At 43.0% G+C, this 17,856-nt stretch overlaps 1 protein-coding gene across 1 annotated transcript; it reads right to left on the bottom strand.

Annotated features, from left to right (window-relative positions):
• Nucleotides 1-5,310: 5,310 nt before the first annotated feature.
• Nucleotides 5,311-17,847, bottom strand: galnt12 (UDP-N-acetyl-alpha-D-galactosamine:polypeptide N-acetylgalactosaminyltransferase 12). Its single transcript, XM_056413261.1, has 10 exons — nucleotides 17,233-17,847; nucleotides 16,528-16,697; nucleotides 14,993-15,182; nucleotides 14,657-14,842; nucleotides 14,332-14,449; nucleotides 13,720-13,896; nucleotides 10,950-11,081; nucleotides 10,603-10,716; nucleotides 9,782-9,937; nucleotides 5,311-9,239 (listed from the first exon to the last, which is right to left on the bottom strand). Exons 1-10 carry the CDS (start codon nucleotides 17,583-17,585, stop codon nucleotides 9,102-9,104), a joined length of 1,734 nt encoding a protein of 577 aa, XP_056269236.1. The 5' UTR covers nucleotides 17,586-17,847; the 3' UTR covers nucleotides 5,311-9,101.
• Nucleotides 17,848-17,856: the final 9 nt, after the last annotated feature.

Here is a 17,856-nt window from a genome sequence, read left to right as displayed (position 1 = left end):
TCAACGCCATCTGGCCAAGAGATTTGTCTGAAAAGCCTCAGAAACAAGTCGAATGAGTCATTGTGTCTACAACATTAGTATTTCCTTAAAATTTAAAATGTGTACAAAACCATATTTAAGGCAGTGTAGCCACATTGAGAGACATCCCATGATTAATGTTGTTTTATCAGCACATGGTTAAAGCATCAGTTCACTGACTTGATGATTAACATGTGTTTGCCGCATCAATCTAAGTTACATTTCCTTTGCCAGTTGGTTGTCTGACTGACCAAGCACATCATCACATAGTAATGAATTATGCAGAGACAGGGATTGTTTTGTTCCCCCAGACTTGGAGACTGCTAAAGAACTCTAAGTGCTGCCTCTCTCTTAAAAGAGCATTAGCCAGTTCTCAGACGTTTGAGCTTAAAACTGGTCTGCTTCTCACCACATTCTTATCCACAGCCTCTGCTGCTTCAACAGACACAATTGATAGACTAGTGGTTAATTCTCTTTTTTTTTAAAAGATTTTTTTGGGATTAACAAAAATGTTGCCCCACAGAACATCCGCAGTGGAATAGCACCTACAGTTTGTTATGCTGAAAACACTACTCTACAAAAGAAAATACACAAATGTATAATCCTGTGGAAATCACCACACATAAAATGAAAACAAACAAGAATAACAAGACCAAACTAGTGGTTAATTCTCTGGCAGGAAAATGATATTTAAAATAAATATTTTCATTCAGAATGAGCTCAGAATATGATTATCCCAAACTCACTGCTGCATAAAATAAAGCATGGAAAAGAGACTTCAGGTGTGTCAGGGTTGGATTTGACATGCTCATGCATGCTCATGTGTAAATTGTAAATGTGGACGACCATTACAATTAACTTACCACACAGCGACACCTCCTCTGCGAAGTGACGGAGCGTTTCATTCACACATGACTACACCCAGACAGCAAGGGATCCGTTCATTTGACCTGCATCACTGCCCCCCTGAAGGGGAGAAGCCCCTCAAGAGAAGGCAGGATTCAATTTAATTATACACTGAAAAGCAATGTCAAAGTCTTTAGCACTTCAAATCAGCAGCACGTCATGGTGTGGGACTTATTTCATCTCCTCGGAGATAGACGAGAAAACAGCATCAGGCCCCAAGATCTCCTCGGAGCTTGATATTTCTGAACAAGCTAAAATGAAATCTCCTTTTGTTTTCTAACATATTTCTCTGATGTATTTGAAGATTACAATTTCCTTTTACCTAGGTTGTTAATGATCTGGAGCGGATGATTCATGCTCCTCTGACTTGAAACCATTCTTATATCTGTCTGTTAAAGCTACCACAGAAAACTTTTACTTTGTATGAATTTTGGCAGCCCCTATGATTAAAGTGGTAGTGTTTCTGAAGCAAATTCAGTGAATATTTGTTATCTTACTTCAGGCAACTCCGACTGCAGGTCGAAGGCGGCAGCAAAGCCGGATCTGTGTCTGGCAGCAGCAGGCTGGTTACTGCTGGAGGCCTGATGGAGTCTGAGCTGAAGCACCTTCTGGTGAACGTGCGTGATTTTTTCTGATTATGAGTGGAATCCGATCTGGTGGCATCAATGGCATACATTAAGAATAACTACATAGAAATAGTAAATCACTAATCGTCTCAATTACTTATGTCGGTTATTTAGAGGTTTTCAGTTTTAAAATGAGACTGTTTCATTACCAGTTTGGAGTTCCTCACAGCAACTTTAAATATGAAGATGGAGCCAGGAGCTATGTAATATACCTGAAAAGAAAATATGTGTTGGAAATGATTAATAATATCTCAAAACCTGAGATGTGCTTGCCTGAAATGCAGTAAAGCTGATCAAATGGCTTAAAAACACAAATGTGCAAAGAAAAATAAATCAACCACGTCTCAATTTTTCCAATGGAAATACATACAGTAGATTTCCCTGGGGCTAGAGGCAGTGCATTCAGCAAGCAATCAAGTAATCTGATGAAGTGAAATGAATGGGAGTGGGGTGGAATGGTTAATCGCCTGTGGAAGCATTTTATCTCGTAAGAACACATTAAAGAGGTATTCTGTCAATGTTGGGGGAGGCTGTGAAAAATCACAGTCTGCCGCAGTGTGAATCAATGTGACTGGTGTTCTCTTTAGCAGAGAACATCATTTCTGCCGAATATGATTTGCTTTTAAACAAGTTTCAACATTGCATCCAGCATAAATGTAAGAGGGAATTGCAGTAGAGAATTATCAATCAGAATGTGAAGAGGGGAATGTGCACAAAATAAGAAAACACAGTACAGAGAGTTGTCTCGATTCCTATTTATATCCCAATCCATGTCATCACATTACATTAGAAATGACACACACTCAACATCTCCCCGGCTCTGCCATGTCCATTCGCTGTGGGACAAGTGTGATATGTGCTGTGGCTGTCCTCTTCAATCTCACCATGCAAATGCTTGCCATAATTATATGCATCAGCAGTGTCTCCATAAATATCAGACAAAATCTGCATTCTGCCTTTCTGGTCAATTACATTTGCAAAACCATCATTAAAAGGTGTTTGTATGCACTCCAACGTGTAGCTATTTAGAGTCAAATGTGTCACATGCAACTGCATTTATTGAGTCTAGATGTTGTCATAAAAATATAATCAAAGAAAATAGGCGAGACATTGTTCAATAAGTTCACGGGTGCCTGTTAGTTGATCAAGTAATTCAAAATCACAACATAAACTGCTTGCCGGTAAATGATGAAAAACACGTCCAACACTTCAAAGAAAAGGTGGCCACTGGTTAGGAGCAATTTTCGAAACTAAGCTGAATTATTGATTCAAACAACAGTAGCTTGATCTACACACAAAGTACAGGCACAACATCCAAGATGTTAAGCACAAAAACCAGTGACGTTTGCTTTATGATTTTGTGTCTAACATTCCCTCTTACCTCGAGAACATCTAAACAATATTTCACTGTATGAAAGAGCAAGTTACATCTAAAACTAATTGTCCTCGAATTATTTAGGCCTATCCAAGTTTGAAGACACATTTCTTGAGAAACTGTCAAACAATAAGCCTTAATCTGAACACAGAGGGTAACAAGACCAAGAGTGTCTCTGAGATGCCGTACTGAGGCCCAGCGGTGCTGCTGGTGACACGTTCACCACAACCACGCTAACGTGTAGCAGGGTTGATGTTCAGCACGTCCACCATCTTAGATGAGCATGCTAACGTGTGCTAACTACCAATAAACACAAAGTACAGCTAAAACTGAGGTCTAGTTTGGCAGGGATTGAGTCAAAAAAACAGTCTCTAACCTGTAATAGGTAAATAAGTTCTGGCACCATTTTTGCTCCCAGTGTCGGTATTATGATACCGCCGGGTTAAGTGACAGTTTGAGCTGCCGCTACTAGCCTACAGGACAAGTCATTAGGTTTAGTTCTCTGAGCATCGTGGATATCGTTATTTAATTTCATGGCAATCCACCAACTAGTCGGTGACATATTTCAGTCCAAAGGGAACAAACCAAACATCAGAACATTTCTCATCTGTGTTTCGATTGTTCAAAACAAATCATGAACAGCAACTAAACGAAGCTGTTGGACTCTTCCGTCTGCAGCCGAGCGTCCATTTCATTTACAGCTCCACTCTGACAGTGACAGTAATTGAAAAGGGGGAGATATTATCCACAATCAGCTTCTTAACAATCAAACACAAATATTCTCATCTACTTGTTTCAATGATCCGAAAACTTGTGGTCACGCTGCTCAGATTGAAAATGGGATCATGACAATTGTTTCAATTATACAATAAAAAAATTGGCAAATTCTCAAACCACTGCGCGGAAGGTGAAAAATCCAATTTTCCTCGTGACCTGTGATGTTCTCAGCGTTATCATATTCTGGAAAGCCAAGACAATGTTCCCGGTTCCTGTGGTGAAGTCCACCTCGACTGTAAGAGCAGCCGGAGGAACGAGAAAGCAGCCTTTGATGCCGTGTTGGTTGTTTCTCTGACGTAGATCCGCCCGATCCAACACTGAAGTAGGCTTTCAGCTGAAAAAGGCTTCAAGCCGAGGAACGTCTGTGAAACCATCCGTATGCGTCATTACTCATTCTTCCATGCTTACTTTTGTGTTTGCGTTTCGCTGCTCGACAGATGCATGTTTTTGCGTGGAAACCGTAAAACCCTTTAAATTCATGTCTAACCTTATCTGATGCTATGTCTCTCTTGGTTTTCTTCACAGCAACATCCACGAGATGAAGCCCGTCTTTTCCCAGTTGCGCTCACCATCCTGAATGCCTGCGGTGGTAAAAGCTGGGGCAGAGCTAGTTTCCATCCTGGAAGAGATACCAGATTGGAAAGGGCATGATCCAGCATAGAAAACTGCAAAATCGTTCAGATACGACTGATGAGCTGTAGAATAGTTGGTTATGGTTATTTTAAATAATATACAGACTGAGTGACTACATGGAAGCCTTGCTGCTTTATTCACGACACGATCAACCTGATCAGATGCCAGGCAGCCGCGGTGCATAAGAAATGCAATGCTATCTCTGGATCTAGGCCTCACATGTTTACTGCGCCGTCTGGAGTCCCTCCTGAAAGTGAAAGTGTGTCATCTAATGTATGCAGCCAACAGTCACTGCTCCTGAGTATTGGGGATTACATAAACTAAACAGACACACGATGTGGAAATGGCCTCCCGTCAGTGAGCGTGCGCTGCGTCTTCCTGCGGTTCCTTTTCGCTCCCTGACAACTGATGCCTGAGCATCTCCAAAGACTTGCACCACGGGGAGCCTTATTTTGCATTATCATTAAAGGACTAGTGCTGCAGGTTTTGCCACACAGGATCAAATAGGAGGCCAACACTGTGTGCCGAGATTGCAAAAACTTGCTACGTTTCCGTTGGCGCGTTCGCTGAATTTCAGGATATTTTCTAGCGCTATTTAGCACTGCATATCTCACAGGAAGAGCACCCAGAAGATTAGGATGAGACGCTCCAGAGACAGCAGCATCAATGCTTCTCATTTTCCTGGGTAGCAGCCGAGTGGTGTCTAGCCTGCATTTGTCAGAATGTGAAGATTTCTGGCAAATTCTCCTTCAGAGCATGTCAGCTTGTGCGGGTGAGAAACCAGCTCGTCTCATGCGGTGTACTAATGTTTCATGCTATTTTTTCCAGCAGTGTGGAATGACACTTGTACCTCTCCTCTCCTCATGTAATGCAACAAAAATATTTCTTTGGAATTTTTTACCATCCCAAAAAAGAAAAAGGCATCAAATTAACCGTTCACCATAACGGTGTCACACACACACACACACACACACACACAATTGTATGGAAGAAACAGCAGAGCATCGTCAATGAGTAATTGAGAGCGACTGCAGGCCGGAGCGTCGACACCGGGGGGAACAGAGCGACTTGGCGCGGGCTCGACGTTTCACCACCTCACTCAGAAGCTGGTGATCAAGCCAATCAGATATGGTTGGAAAACTCAGCCCCCCACCCTACTTCTATTTCTTCTCTCATTACTAACCCTCCATGCATCTTGATCCAGGTCTCAGTGCCATGTGGTTGAGAGCCTGTTCCTTCTCATTGGGGATGCTGGCTGAGTCACACTTTAATGGATACACAAAGGAGTACAGGGAGAGCAGAAGTATTTTCTGGATAGTTTTCCATATATAAAGCCTGCCAATGATATTACACACAAACAAATATTAAAATCAAGAGACATAATAAGCGAGAACAGGTCAATACAAAAAGCCAACATTACATTTGTGTTTAAGTGGGTACATTGACATCTGATTTGTTACATTGAGTGATCCACCAAATCCAACGCATATTATTAATCCTTCACCATCCTATTAACAATATAAGGCCACTGGAGTTGCTAACAGCATTAATACACCCGACATGGTTTTACATTCTAGCATTGGTATCTGTGCATGTTCACCACTTAAATAACTGAAATGTGTTTATTGGGAATTGACATGTCCGTGCTATTGTAAAACAGCAGTACGGGTTATTGGGGTTAGGTGAAAATCGGCCTCTCGACAGGTTAAAGTGCTCCATAATTAAATATCACAACTATTTACAACATGAGTCTGGTTGATCAAATACCTCTCATGACCTGCCAGAGAGATTTGATCCTCGACTGGTGAATATCAATTGCATTGCCGCTTCATGCACCTCATCAAATTAGCATACAATATAACTGCAGCATTATTTATTTATTTTTACTATGAAGGACATGTCTGCATAACAGAAGGCCAGTGGGACAGTAAATAACTCTTTTATTCACAGGATATCGTATGTATACTTCAGTCACCGGCTAAAGACACAAACCGATAGAAAGTGACATCTTTTTCATCCTTGTATAAAGGTCAATTTCACCGGTTCATATTGAATCATATCTCTCGTGGCAGAAACTCATTGAAGTCCTAAATCATAGCAGGGAAACCCCATGACCGTCTGCAGGGCTGCCCGGGCCCATGAACCCCTGAAGAACAACCTGTTCCCCAACTTCTCTGTGGCAGTGGTGACCGACGTCAAGCTTCACCGCCCAACACATTCATACAATCCAGAGACAGTCCCCACCCACCCACCCCTCTCTCTAGTGTTAGCGTGCATTAAAATCGGTTGCCTGGTCGAGCAAAGGGAATAATTCAGCCAACGACCTTCTCTCGTTCTCTCCTTTGCAACAGAAGAATTTATTCACCGATCACACGTAAACTACAAGCTCGCATGCGATTTTAATCCCAGCGGGAGTCCTCTCAACAACACCGGTTGAAACCCAAAACGACTCTCTCTCCCAAGCAAAGTACCGCTCAGCCCCCACATTTTCGTGACGTCATCCTGACCTCGGACCTGCTCCATCTTCCCACCCCTTCTCACAGGACGGGGCCCCCCAGTGGCCCCCTCTCTCATTGTAACAACATGATAACAAGTGTGTGTGTGTGTGTTGCGTTTGTGTGAGGCGCCGTACCTAAGCTTTGAGGAGCAGACATAATATTTCTTATTAGACACATATTCCATCCGTTATGTGATGTTATTCTGAATTTGCGGGAACTTGATCACACCAGTAGCTTCAATCATTCAGATTTATAACACTATGTAGCACACGATAATCATCACCAAGCTTCGTCTGCACAACCTTGTACCTTGTGCCGGCAAAAACCTTTATAGATTACCGAGAACTTCAACCCCACAAATGACATCCATTATCCAATACGCTTGGAACTTGTGCCTTCATCCTACACAGTGTGATTATAAATATAACTTCAGAGAGCTAAGTGAAGCACATATTGCGCCGTCCCTTTAGGCTTCTCCTATGTGGGTTCATGTGCACAGATGTTACCATTTTCCTGCACATTACGGTACATTCATTATATTAGGCAGATGAAGGGATTTGGATTCTACTGAAACGAAATATTCATCTCACTGCGAGTCTACATTCTGAATCAATCACAAAAATCTACTTCAGTACGATTGTCCTCTAGCGAAGCTCCCTTGAGACCGATGGACCAGCAGCCTGTTCGGGTTAATGGTTAGAGAGGTCACAAATTGCTTCATTCAGTCCCCTCCACTATCGGCCCATGCTGCCAGAGACTGTGCTCTTGATGACTTCCATTCATAAATCAAAACATAGGCACACAAGAAACAAGTGCCTATCTTAGGTGGATGTGGCTGGCGCTAAGGCGATACTGAATTGGGAGGACCAGAAAATCCATCCAGACGCCATTTGGCATCCCCAGCACTCTGGAGACACAAAAAACTGTCTCCTCCTCGGCTGTGTTTCCCTCGGACCGCCTCACGAGTAACCACAACAGACAGATCTATAGTTCAGATTCTGACCGATGGAAAAAGGGGCGGTGTGCACGAATCAGTCCGAGCCACAGGAGGAATACATGTGCACTCAGAGGAACACCGTCTTGTCTGCAGGAGAGCGTACATATTGGAACACTTTGTCACAACTCTCCCTACAGTTCACTTCCTATCTCATTGTGTGATCAAATATACATTCAGTACAAAAACATCTTCCTGAAGGGAAATCTTAAAATAGAAGTCTACTCTTATGCTCTTTTTTTTCCCCTTTTTTTTTTTTTTACATTAAGGCACTTTCTATTGGCTTCAAGTGTACAAGAAAGATGGGAAAGAGGATCTTGTTCTTACAATATGCATTTGCTAACATTAAGAGAATACATGTCCTCGTATGTATGACTTAAAATGTCTGCATCTAAGCTTTAAAATATAACATAGTAAGTCATATATTCTTATCTAAATACAGTTAAATAAACATAGTTGATGACACATGAAGTAAATCTGATGTGATTAAGACAGCTGAAGAAATATATATAAATAATTTAAAGAGCACAGAATAGAGGCAAGTACACTATGTTGTAAAAAATATATTAAATGACCCATGTCATTTTACTTTAAAGGTTCATTCACAGCCGAACAGAAGACGACTGGAGATCCTCAGCAGGTAGGTGATTAAGTTGAAGAGGTACTGGGTGCATAATGCCTGGGATCCGAGTACAAAGCAATCAAAAGGCTTAAAAAGGTTCTGAACAAAATACCTGAAGATTTGTCCCATTTTCTCTCAACAAATAGAGAACACCGTGAAAGAGAGACTTGCAGGGAGGAGCGTTGGCGCCCTCTGCAGGCGAACATGCAAACACGTCTCAATGCTTCACAATGTGCTAACGCATTGAGACCGATGGCATAAAGCAAGTGAGCTGAACTGATCTCGCGATCGTACCCGAGTAGGTAACTGTCCCTCAAGAAACATGTCAGAATGTGCAGGTTCTGACTGATCCTCCTTGATTACAAAGCAATGCATATTCAGTAGGCTCCTGTCTCCCAGCAACAGCATCCAAGAAAGATTATTCCCATATATATATATATATTCTCAAAGTTCTTCCGAAAGCAGAACCCATACTTAATTTCCTATTTGTTCATTATATCCAGCAAGCAAAAAAAATCTGCAAATGTCGAATTTGGGGAGGGCATGGAAGCTTCCCCCTTCGGGCTTCTTTCGGGACACGGCCAACATATCAAAATCCACCCAACTCCCTCCTCGGGAAATCAACCCTGAATGAGAAAAATGTTTGATAGCGTTACATCCTCTCCTCAAAGAACCACTTCTGGAGGAGGCTGTCGGAGCAGGGTTGGAGTGAGGGGGCTGGGGTCCCGTTGTCCGTCTTGTCGAGCGCCTCAACACACTTCTGGCTCAACGTGTGGTGCAGGCTCCCATCCTGGAAACAGGTAGGTCAGGTAGAGGGTTAAAAATACATATATCTAGAGTATAAGATACTATATATATATATATATATACACCTTCTTCACTGTTTTAAGAAGACCAAAGCTTCCTGTTGGAACAGGTATTCAGCCCATAGTGCAGCCACTGGCATGAAGGCGCTGGGACTCAACTGTTAAGCAACTCATGGCAAGTAGCCAGCTTGCTAGTGCTCCGTCATTTAAGGTTTATAGTTATAACATCAGTCTTACTTTTGCTCATCAGCTGTGGACTAGCACAGCTCTGTACTTGGTATGACTGTAGCATGAATTACATTTTGGCCCTGGAGGGGGCTTCGTGATTCATTTAAATTCTCTTAGCTTCAAACCAGTTATCACTATTGTATGAATGAATTTGAAAGAAAAATATTCTGCAGATTGTACAGCGCATTCTCAAGAATGAACTCCTCACATATTCATATGTCCCTCTGCTCGTGTAAGAGGAGAAAGAAACAGAAGGCACACAGCGGCCTCTTGGCTACATGTGGATTGACCTCCTTACCTCTCTGAGAACAAACTTCTGGTCCACAGGTAGAGGCTGTCCTCGATTTCGACACAGCTGCACGTTCAGGTAGTTGCTGATGTTGTCGCCCACGACGCATCCAGCAGGAGTCCTCGTGTTGTAGCGGATCTCACCGTCCGGGGAGAATTCAAAGAACTGCGGGAGGACGGAAGAGCTCTAAATATTTTCATGCAAAGTGCGTAACGTCAAACAGACATTCGACTCCCTTTTTCAACGCTTTAAATCTCATTTGAAATAGAAATGGGTTTTTTTCTAAATGAAGAAAAAGAGTAAAGGACAGATCAGGATTTGAGCATGTGACTCAAGAGGCGAGTTTTCACTTCAAGTCAACTGATGGAAACACGACTAAGACAGACGAGTACTGCTGAGCCCACGTCCCACAGAGAAGACATCCGTGTGTCCACAAAGGGCGGCTGCAATAACAACGGTACACTTCAGAGTGCTTCCTGGACTACCATCAACTACGGAGGAAAAGGGTGTTGGCAAAAGCACTCTCCTTGTTTTAACATATCATTATCCAGCCAGGAATAGACAGACTAGTCGACTATATAAGATGTATGTGTCCCTTTGAGAGTCCAGCAGCTATTAATAATAATACTTACTCAGGTAGAGAGAAAACATAGCTTATGCTGAGTGTTACGTGTTTGAGCGGGAACACAACACTCCATCGTTCATAAGTCAAACTGAGACTAAATTAAGACATTTTAATACCCATTACAATAAAACAGACGGAAGTGACTTTTCACAAGACATTAGGAAACATTTGAAAGCTATTGGCCTGGAAGACTAAAGTCCATTACCTGGTTCTGACCCATGCCGTGACACGAGTACAGGATGACCCTTTCGCCCACCACTTTGTTTTCATCGGTCGGGTTGTAGTCAAAGCAGAAGTTGGTCTTGCCCCGGTTCTTCAGCTATAATGAGCAAAAAGTCACGGCAATAAATCTTATGAGATACTGATAAAATATAGATTACAGAAGCACATATGTGGGTGAGGACATGGCACAGCTAATCTTTTTGTAAATATCACACATTTATTATTTGCCTCTCGACTGCTCAGCTCAGCTGGATTCAATTCAATCAAACTGGGGAGGAAGGTTAAATTCATACCCGAGGTAAAACCAGGCGATCAGTGATGTGTTCTCACCATTCCAAACATGCCTGGCCGATCCTCTGGGATGTGAATATCGGGGAATATATTATCCAGATACCACCTGAAGCTCTTACAGCCCAGCTTCTCTCGAAGCTTCTTCCGCTCAGTCACGTCACCGTAGGCCTCCTAGAAACAAAAAGACCATTAAATGAGCTGCATCTCTCTGCCATAATAACCTGAGATCTAAAATGACAATAACTATCACTCAGTGGCATCTCACATTCAAATAAAGACCTTAGGAGTGTGCGCTCCTGCTGCAGTCAGTGTCAGAGGCCCAGATAGCATTGTTCTGTGCTGAAATGGTACACACTAGCACCATCTATAGTTGTTCCTTCACATCACCTGGCTGACACCATTACATTCCCGATAACAAAAAGAAAACCACTCCTTCATTCTGGTCTCACAGGGATCTCCCTGAATTCTCCATTTCACACGGATTGGGTGTGGTTTTGCAGGATGTAGCTTCGGCGAGCTCCGTCTACGTTTGGTTACAAATCCTGAAGGATTTTGGTTTTATGAAAATGAGAACTGAGTGGCAATTTATGGACTTCAGTTTTATTTCTAAAACTTGAGAAATTAAACAAATTAGCTAAATGACACACACAGAAAATATGAGTACATCAAGTCAAGTATGAAGGCATACAGAATATGCTGTTCATGTTTTCCTGTAATTTGTATATTTAGTTTCAAATGTATGTATATGGAAATTGATGATCTGCCTTGTGAGCCCATTTGGGCTGAGCGTCTATTGATGCAAGATACTACTTTGATATTAGAATACTAAGGAGATTTGGTTGTAATTTAGTCCATCTAAACGCCAATATATATAATATTTTTAGTATTATGATGGTCAATTTAAGGCAAAAAGTCATTTGAAAATCTGCAGGGGAGTCTTGTCATGGTTGCAGCGCTGCCAACAGGATAGGGAGCAAAATTGTAAAATATGATCACAAAAAATGTAAAACTCCTCTTTGTTGGAAGTTACAATGAAGCGAGAGGTCTCCTGTAAGCCCCGCCTCTGGGGCTAAACAGACAGTTTTGAAGGGAGATCAATCCAACCAGAACAAGAGAACCAACGTGCATCTGTATGTTCAAGTCAGCTTATGCATAGAAGTAGTGCTTATGCAAATGCCTTTGTGCGTTCATAGTTACACAGTTACACCCACACACCAGTTGGTCAAGATGGGTGATTCACAATGCAGAGAAGAATACAGACTCAACTCGTTGTGGGTGAGAGCCTCCCTGCTGGAGGAAGCAGTGCAGCATGATGGATGTTGCTGGTTTGCCCAAACACCGCTTTAATTGGCACTTCATCAATTTATTGGCTCAGAGACAGATTCCCTAAGGAGAGAAACCGTTGTTCCCGTAAAGGGAAGGACCAGTAAGGACCATCAGAGAGCGCAGCAAATGGCTGGTGAGGGCCAACGTAAGAGTGGTTAGCAGTGCGATGATTATCCAGTTTATGGATCAGTAACGGGACACTGAAGAAACTTAAGTAGCAACTACAAGCTAATCAGATTTACACAAGAGGCCAATCAGGGGAGACACTCGGGGAACAATAGATGCATACTTACTGTGTCACTCTTCTGTTCGACTCATCCCTGAAAATAATACGCTGTTGCATTTTGAATCTTGTTCATTTTAGATTTCACGCATGTGTATTATTTATTAACCAAGCGGTTAAAACAATAACTCAGATGGACTGACAGGTGATTCATTAACTCAACAGTTTCACTGACTGGAAATAATCAAATAAGCCATCAATATATGCTGAAAATGACTCAAGTTACCTAGATTGTGGGCTTGGAACCCACCAATGTAGTCCTAGCAGACCCGAAGCACTAATTGACACATATAAACATCTTGCTGCCGGAGTTAACCTTTAGCAGAGGACGTCTATTGATCCTGAAGGGCGTGTGTTGCGTCTGCTAGCTCCAAGAGATTAAGTAGGAATATGCAAAGAATATTTTGAGAAATGACTGTTAAAATGTACAACAGGGATTAATAATGTCTTTACGGGTTCAACAAAACCATCACCTGGGTATCTGGAATTTATTGAACGACTGGGTGTGCCAGAGGAACAACCTTTTGAAACCTTGTTTTATATAACAAATTGCATGGTATGAATGAGCATGCTGCTATCTACTGGGAGCGGCCGTGTTTGTTTGAGGCTGTGGTGGATTGGGTTCGCCGAGCCACAGCGAGGCGGGCAGGGCTGCCTCCTTTCAGGCAGATGAGTGCCACCTGATCTGTGTTTAGAGAGCCTCTCCTCTTAACTACACTGCCCCCTCCCACCCCACTCACACACAAAGCACGGACCAATGGGTTAGCACTGCTCTCAACCCGTCAAGGACAGGTGGGTGACACCCGCTGAGACCGAGTAGCACGGAAAGGTGGTAATCACACACCGGAACGCCCTCACAGCCCTGTCATATGGGTGTCTGCCGCTCATGTATCCCAGGTGTCACTTAATCAGGGAAGCTTTTACACCACAGCGGGAGTGCAGAGAGAGTGTGTGTGTGTGTGTGTGTGTGTGTGTGTGTGTGGACGTGTTAATTTGAGCAGGTGTGGCACTACGAGTGTCTACAATGGTGGAATACAGTGATTACTCATATAACAGATTATAAATGTATACACCGTCTTCCCCAATACTGCATAAAGGAAACGAATCATTCAGACCTTAATATGCTGCAACGCTTGCTGAAATAATCTGTTGTATTTGATAGCATGAGCTCAGACACATGCACCATCTGTGCAGACTCACCAGTCGTGCGTGGGGGTTTCGATGGTAGTAGATCTCTTTGTACTCATCCATCCAGACCTCAGCGGCTCTCACGCTGTTCGCCAGAGCTTTGCTCCGGGAGTAAGGGGCCTTTTTAGGGAACAAATGACCCACGTGGGAGCATGGGTGGATCTCCAGGCTGCCCCCACACTGCCAAATCTAAGAGACATCAACAACATCACACCGCCATCACCACGAGGATATGATTAGACTCTGGGCTGTGATTCAATCACTCCACGCAAAGCACTTCCTTGTTATTGAGGAACTTCGGAACAAAAAACCTGTTTTGTTGTTGAAGGGAAATATTTCTGGCTCAGTCTCTTTGGGAAATTGCAATGTTGGTATTCGAATATGTTGCCTGTTTTCACTGGTTAAGTTATAATTCTTTCAGGGTGGTTTTCACAAAAAATGATGAGTCGTCACGTGATGCAGTTCTCTGTAAATGTAAACCAGATCCGGATGCCTTTTTTATGCTGTGGGTTGTGGTGCTAAAATGTACATGTCAATATATGCCTAATTTGCTTCAAGCTCGGCCTTTTCACATGCAGAATATGTGTACGTGTAACACACACACATACACACACACTTTCTTACCCTGAAGGAGAATTCCAGGTTCTCTCCTCCCCACACCTCCATCCCTGTGTCGTATGTCCCCAGGTAATGGAAGTAGTTCTTGTTCACAGCAAACAGACCGCCTGCCATCGTCGGAGACCTGAGGAGAAAAAACACATCAAACGATAATCCCCCTGTATTTTATAAATGATGAATCATCTGGATGAGACAAGTGCTATACCAACTTTAATACTTTAATACCAGCTTGCAGTCGGGGCACAACTATTGATTTAGAGTCTATTCTGTTAAATTAACCTTAAAAAGTGTTGACATGTGATTGTTGTCTCAACAGGTCCCGCAGACCCACCTGATGACATCAACGGGCGATTGACGGCGTTTCTGTTCATACTCTGGGATAGCGTGCCAGGTGAAGACCAACCGCCAATCAAAGCCCCCAATCTGGGGTTCACCAGAGTTCCCTAAATACTGGAAGGTGTTCCAGTCGATCACATCGATAACGGGACACACCACAGCCGACGGGTCCTCCTTGATCCTGGAGAAGAAATGAGAGAAAAGCTGTTGACATCTCCCCTTCAGCTGCTGGAGATTCACAGATTCAATTTGTAAAACTGCAGTAGTGCTAAAAGACTTTCGAACCTCAAGGCCAACCGATGACAAAATACCTGCGGAGGGTGTTTCTAACCTGTGGAGCAGAGGCTCTAACCAGCCCTCATGACACTCGCAGTGACAGTCCAGGAAGGTCAGCACGTCACCCGTGGTAATAGACGCCCCGAGCAACCGTGCCCGCACCAGCCCCTCCCTCTTGGTGGCCCGGATCAGATGCACCTTCCTCAAACCTGAGATGTACCTCTCCAGTGGCTCCTTCAGATGAGCTTCAGGAAATCAAGTACAACAAAAGTAAAGAAATACAAAATTAAAATATGATGTATGCATCATTTTATGTGCGTGTGTGTGTGTGTGTGTCGTGTTTCTATTGAGAGCAATTTTGTTTCTCAAGATCAACAAGTAGACCAAAACCATTACAATCTGCTGCCAGCTGGTAAAGCTGATAAATAAAAAGGTAAATAGTGTTTTGGAGTTTTTCTGGATATGAACATTCTTTAAATATTTACTTTTATTATTAATCCAGTTAATTTTCACAAAACTAGACAAATAGACAAATACTGGGGCTTACAATCGTAGAGTAATAACTGGTACTTAATGACTGATTATTCTCTCATTTTCAACATCCATTCATCAACATATAATTAAATGACGTATTATTTGGCTCCAGCCTGCGTCTCCGTCTCATTTGTCATGGCTGTAAAATCAGGTCGTAATTTCCACATTTAGCTTGATGTGAATTTTTCTTTGTTAAGTTTGTATTAACCTTTTTCTCTGACCTTTCCTTTCATAAAAATGTGCGTTTGATAAACAACTACATTCAGATCATTCATGTCTTGTCACTAAAATAACAGCCCTTCACTTATTGATGACTTTGTATGTTGATGAATGGGATAGGATACAAACACATATTTACAAATATATTATAATGTTTCCCCTCAAAATGTGACTGCCCTTCCTGCTCCTCCTCCTCCTCCTCCTCCTCAAGTGAAACAGTCCGAAGCAGAAGGAGAGGCGAGCATTGCTTCACTCTACAGGTCGAGAGCCAAAGCGTTTTAGAGCCACTCCCTCTCAGTTTCTCAGCTCCTTACAAATCCGTCTGAGTACCGTTGACCCAACTATGAATCACTTCAGATTAAAACGTATCTTTCACAATTCCTCTTTAGTTCATTTGCATATAGCCACAGATGTATTATTGTGTTTGTCATGGGTCTGATTAGTAGCACTGCGCTTGAAACTATTTACCACACATCCAATTTACATGTAAACTGATCGTAATTATTATCAAATAATTTTGCGAGAGGTTTTATGGAAAATAACAAATTGCCCTGACATGTGACATTGAGATCCGTGTTCATCTCCCTGGATGCAAATAAAAATGTCACCACTCCTCGTGTCTCCGTTTGCGATTCCTAATCTCCATCATCACTCTGTCCTCATCCCTGCTCATCCTTTGATTAACCAGTTCTAGCCACTTGTCAGTGTGCTTCAACGTGTCCCTGACAACCATTCGGCCCTCTCTGACTGTCAATCAATCAACCCGCCCGCCCGAAGACCCCTCTGCCTGTCCATCAGTCTGTTTCTGTCCCCCTCCATCAGTCTGTGCTCATGTACCTCTATCGCTGTAGTCGTCCACCAGCACCAGCTCTTTCAGCAGGATGTCGGGCGACGTCTCCAGCACACTGTGGACCGTCCTCAGCAGGGTGGACCAGGCCTCGTTGTAGAAGGCGATGACCACGGAGGTCGTGGGCAGCGACCTGTAGTCGTACTTCAGCTCTCTGCACCTGCGATGTCGGGAGAATGTGCATGTGAATGTGTTTTCTTTGACTGAGGGATGCTGCGTGAACTGGGTTATGATGACTTGAGTCTTAGTTTTGGTTTTATTCATGCTGTGATCTAAAAAAGTATTTCTTTTTTAAAAATATTGTCTGTCACTGTTTTTATGTTGTATTGTCTAAAACTTTGTGTAATGTGCTGCTGCTGCTGTCTTGTTGTTTTAATCTCAATGAGGCATTTCCTGGTTAAATACTTCAGTGGGCAGATTGAAGGGGAGGAGGTGAGTTAGATTTTAATCAAACACGGTGACGTGGAGCTCAAGCTTGGTTGCCAAAGTAAATACACTCAATCGAAGAAATGAAAAGAAAAAAAACATTTAGATAAAGCCAACAACAAATACTCATTAAATAACTCTACTAGCAGTTGGGAAAGTGGATTGTTTATCTGTTCTATCATCCACAGTGCAGAGCTTCCTCTTGAACTCCAGTAGTGTGTTAATAGTGTTTCTTTTGGATATTGACTGACACTCGACAAAGAACTTACAGCGGGTTCCATCTCTCTGGCAGCTTCCGGTGTAACGACAATTTATCACTGACATAAGTGTTGATCTGATGTTTCTTGATGCTTTCCTGCTCCTTTCTTCTCTCCTCTTCGTCAAGGTTTAGTTTGACGGCTCTCCCCATTTCCCCCAGGGCGTGCGCATCAGAGGGGGGCCGCTCGTAGACGGGTTTCTTGAGCTCCTCATTTGCCACCTCTCGCTCTCCGGGGGCATCTCGTCGATTCGTTGCGTTCGCGTCCCCCGAGTTGTGTCTGAAAAATATCAGGTATCCCACTAGAGTAGCGCCAAAGAGGAAAAAAAGCAATTTAGGTCGATTCCTTCTTCCGCACTGTGCCATCGTGTCGCTTCCTAACTTCCTTCCTCGGTGCGCACGTTCATGCCCAGAGGAGCTGCCCTCCGCTGGCGTTCCTGCCCGAGGGACGTGAACAGTTGTTTTGTTTCACCAGCCTCGCCACGTTTCCGTCGGACGCCTTCAGGTGCATTCCTTGATGCGCGATGAAAGTGACTTTAATTGAAGTTAAGTCCCCTCGTATCCATCGACCACGCCGGAGAGTTTTGGTGACTTGTTGAGCGGAAACCTTGAAGTTTTTTGTGCTGACGGACGTTGG

This window comes from Pseudoliparis swirei, chromosome 1 (assembly GCF_029220125.1).
Source record: "Pseudoliparis swirei isolate HS2019 ecotype Mariana Trench chromosome 1, NWPU_hadal_v1, whole genome shotgun sequence".
NCBI lineage: Eukaryota > Metazoa > Chordata > Actinopteri > Perciformes > Liparidae > Pseudoliparis > Pseudoliparis swirei.
The sequence above is the reverse complement of the archived record's forward strand: the minus strand, read 5'-3'. Positions and strand labels throughout refer to the sequence as shown.

Coding starts and splice junctions, on each gene's coding strand:
- galnt12 (XM_056413261.1), bottom strand. CDS start 17,585: ATGGCACAGTGCGGAAGAAGGAATCGACCTAAATTGCTTTTTTTCCTC. Junction 16,698..17,232: donor CCAGAGAGATGGAACCCGCT/GTAAGTTCTTTG, acceptor CCGACATCGCAG/GTGCAGAGAGCTGAAGTACG. Junction 13,897..14,331: donor ACCTGGAATTCTCCTTCAGG/GTAAGAAAGTGT, acceptor GATGTCTCTTAG/ATTTGGCAGTGTGGGGGCAG.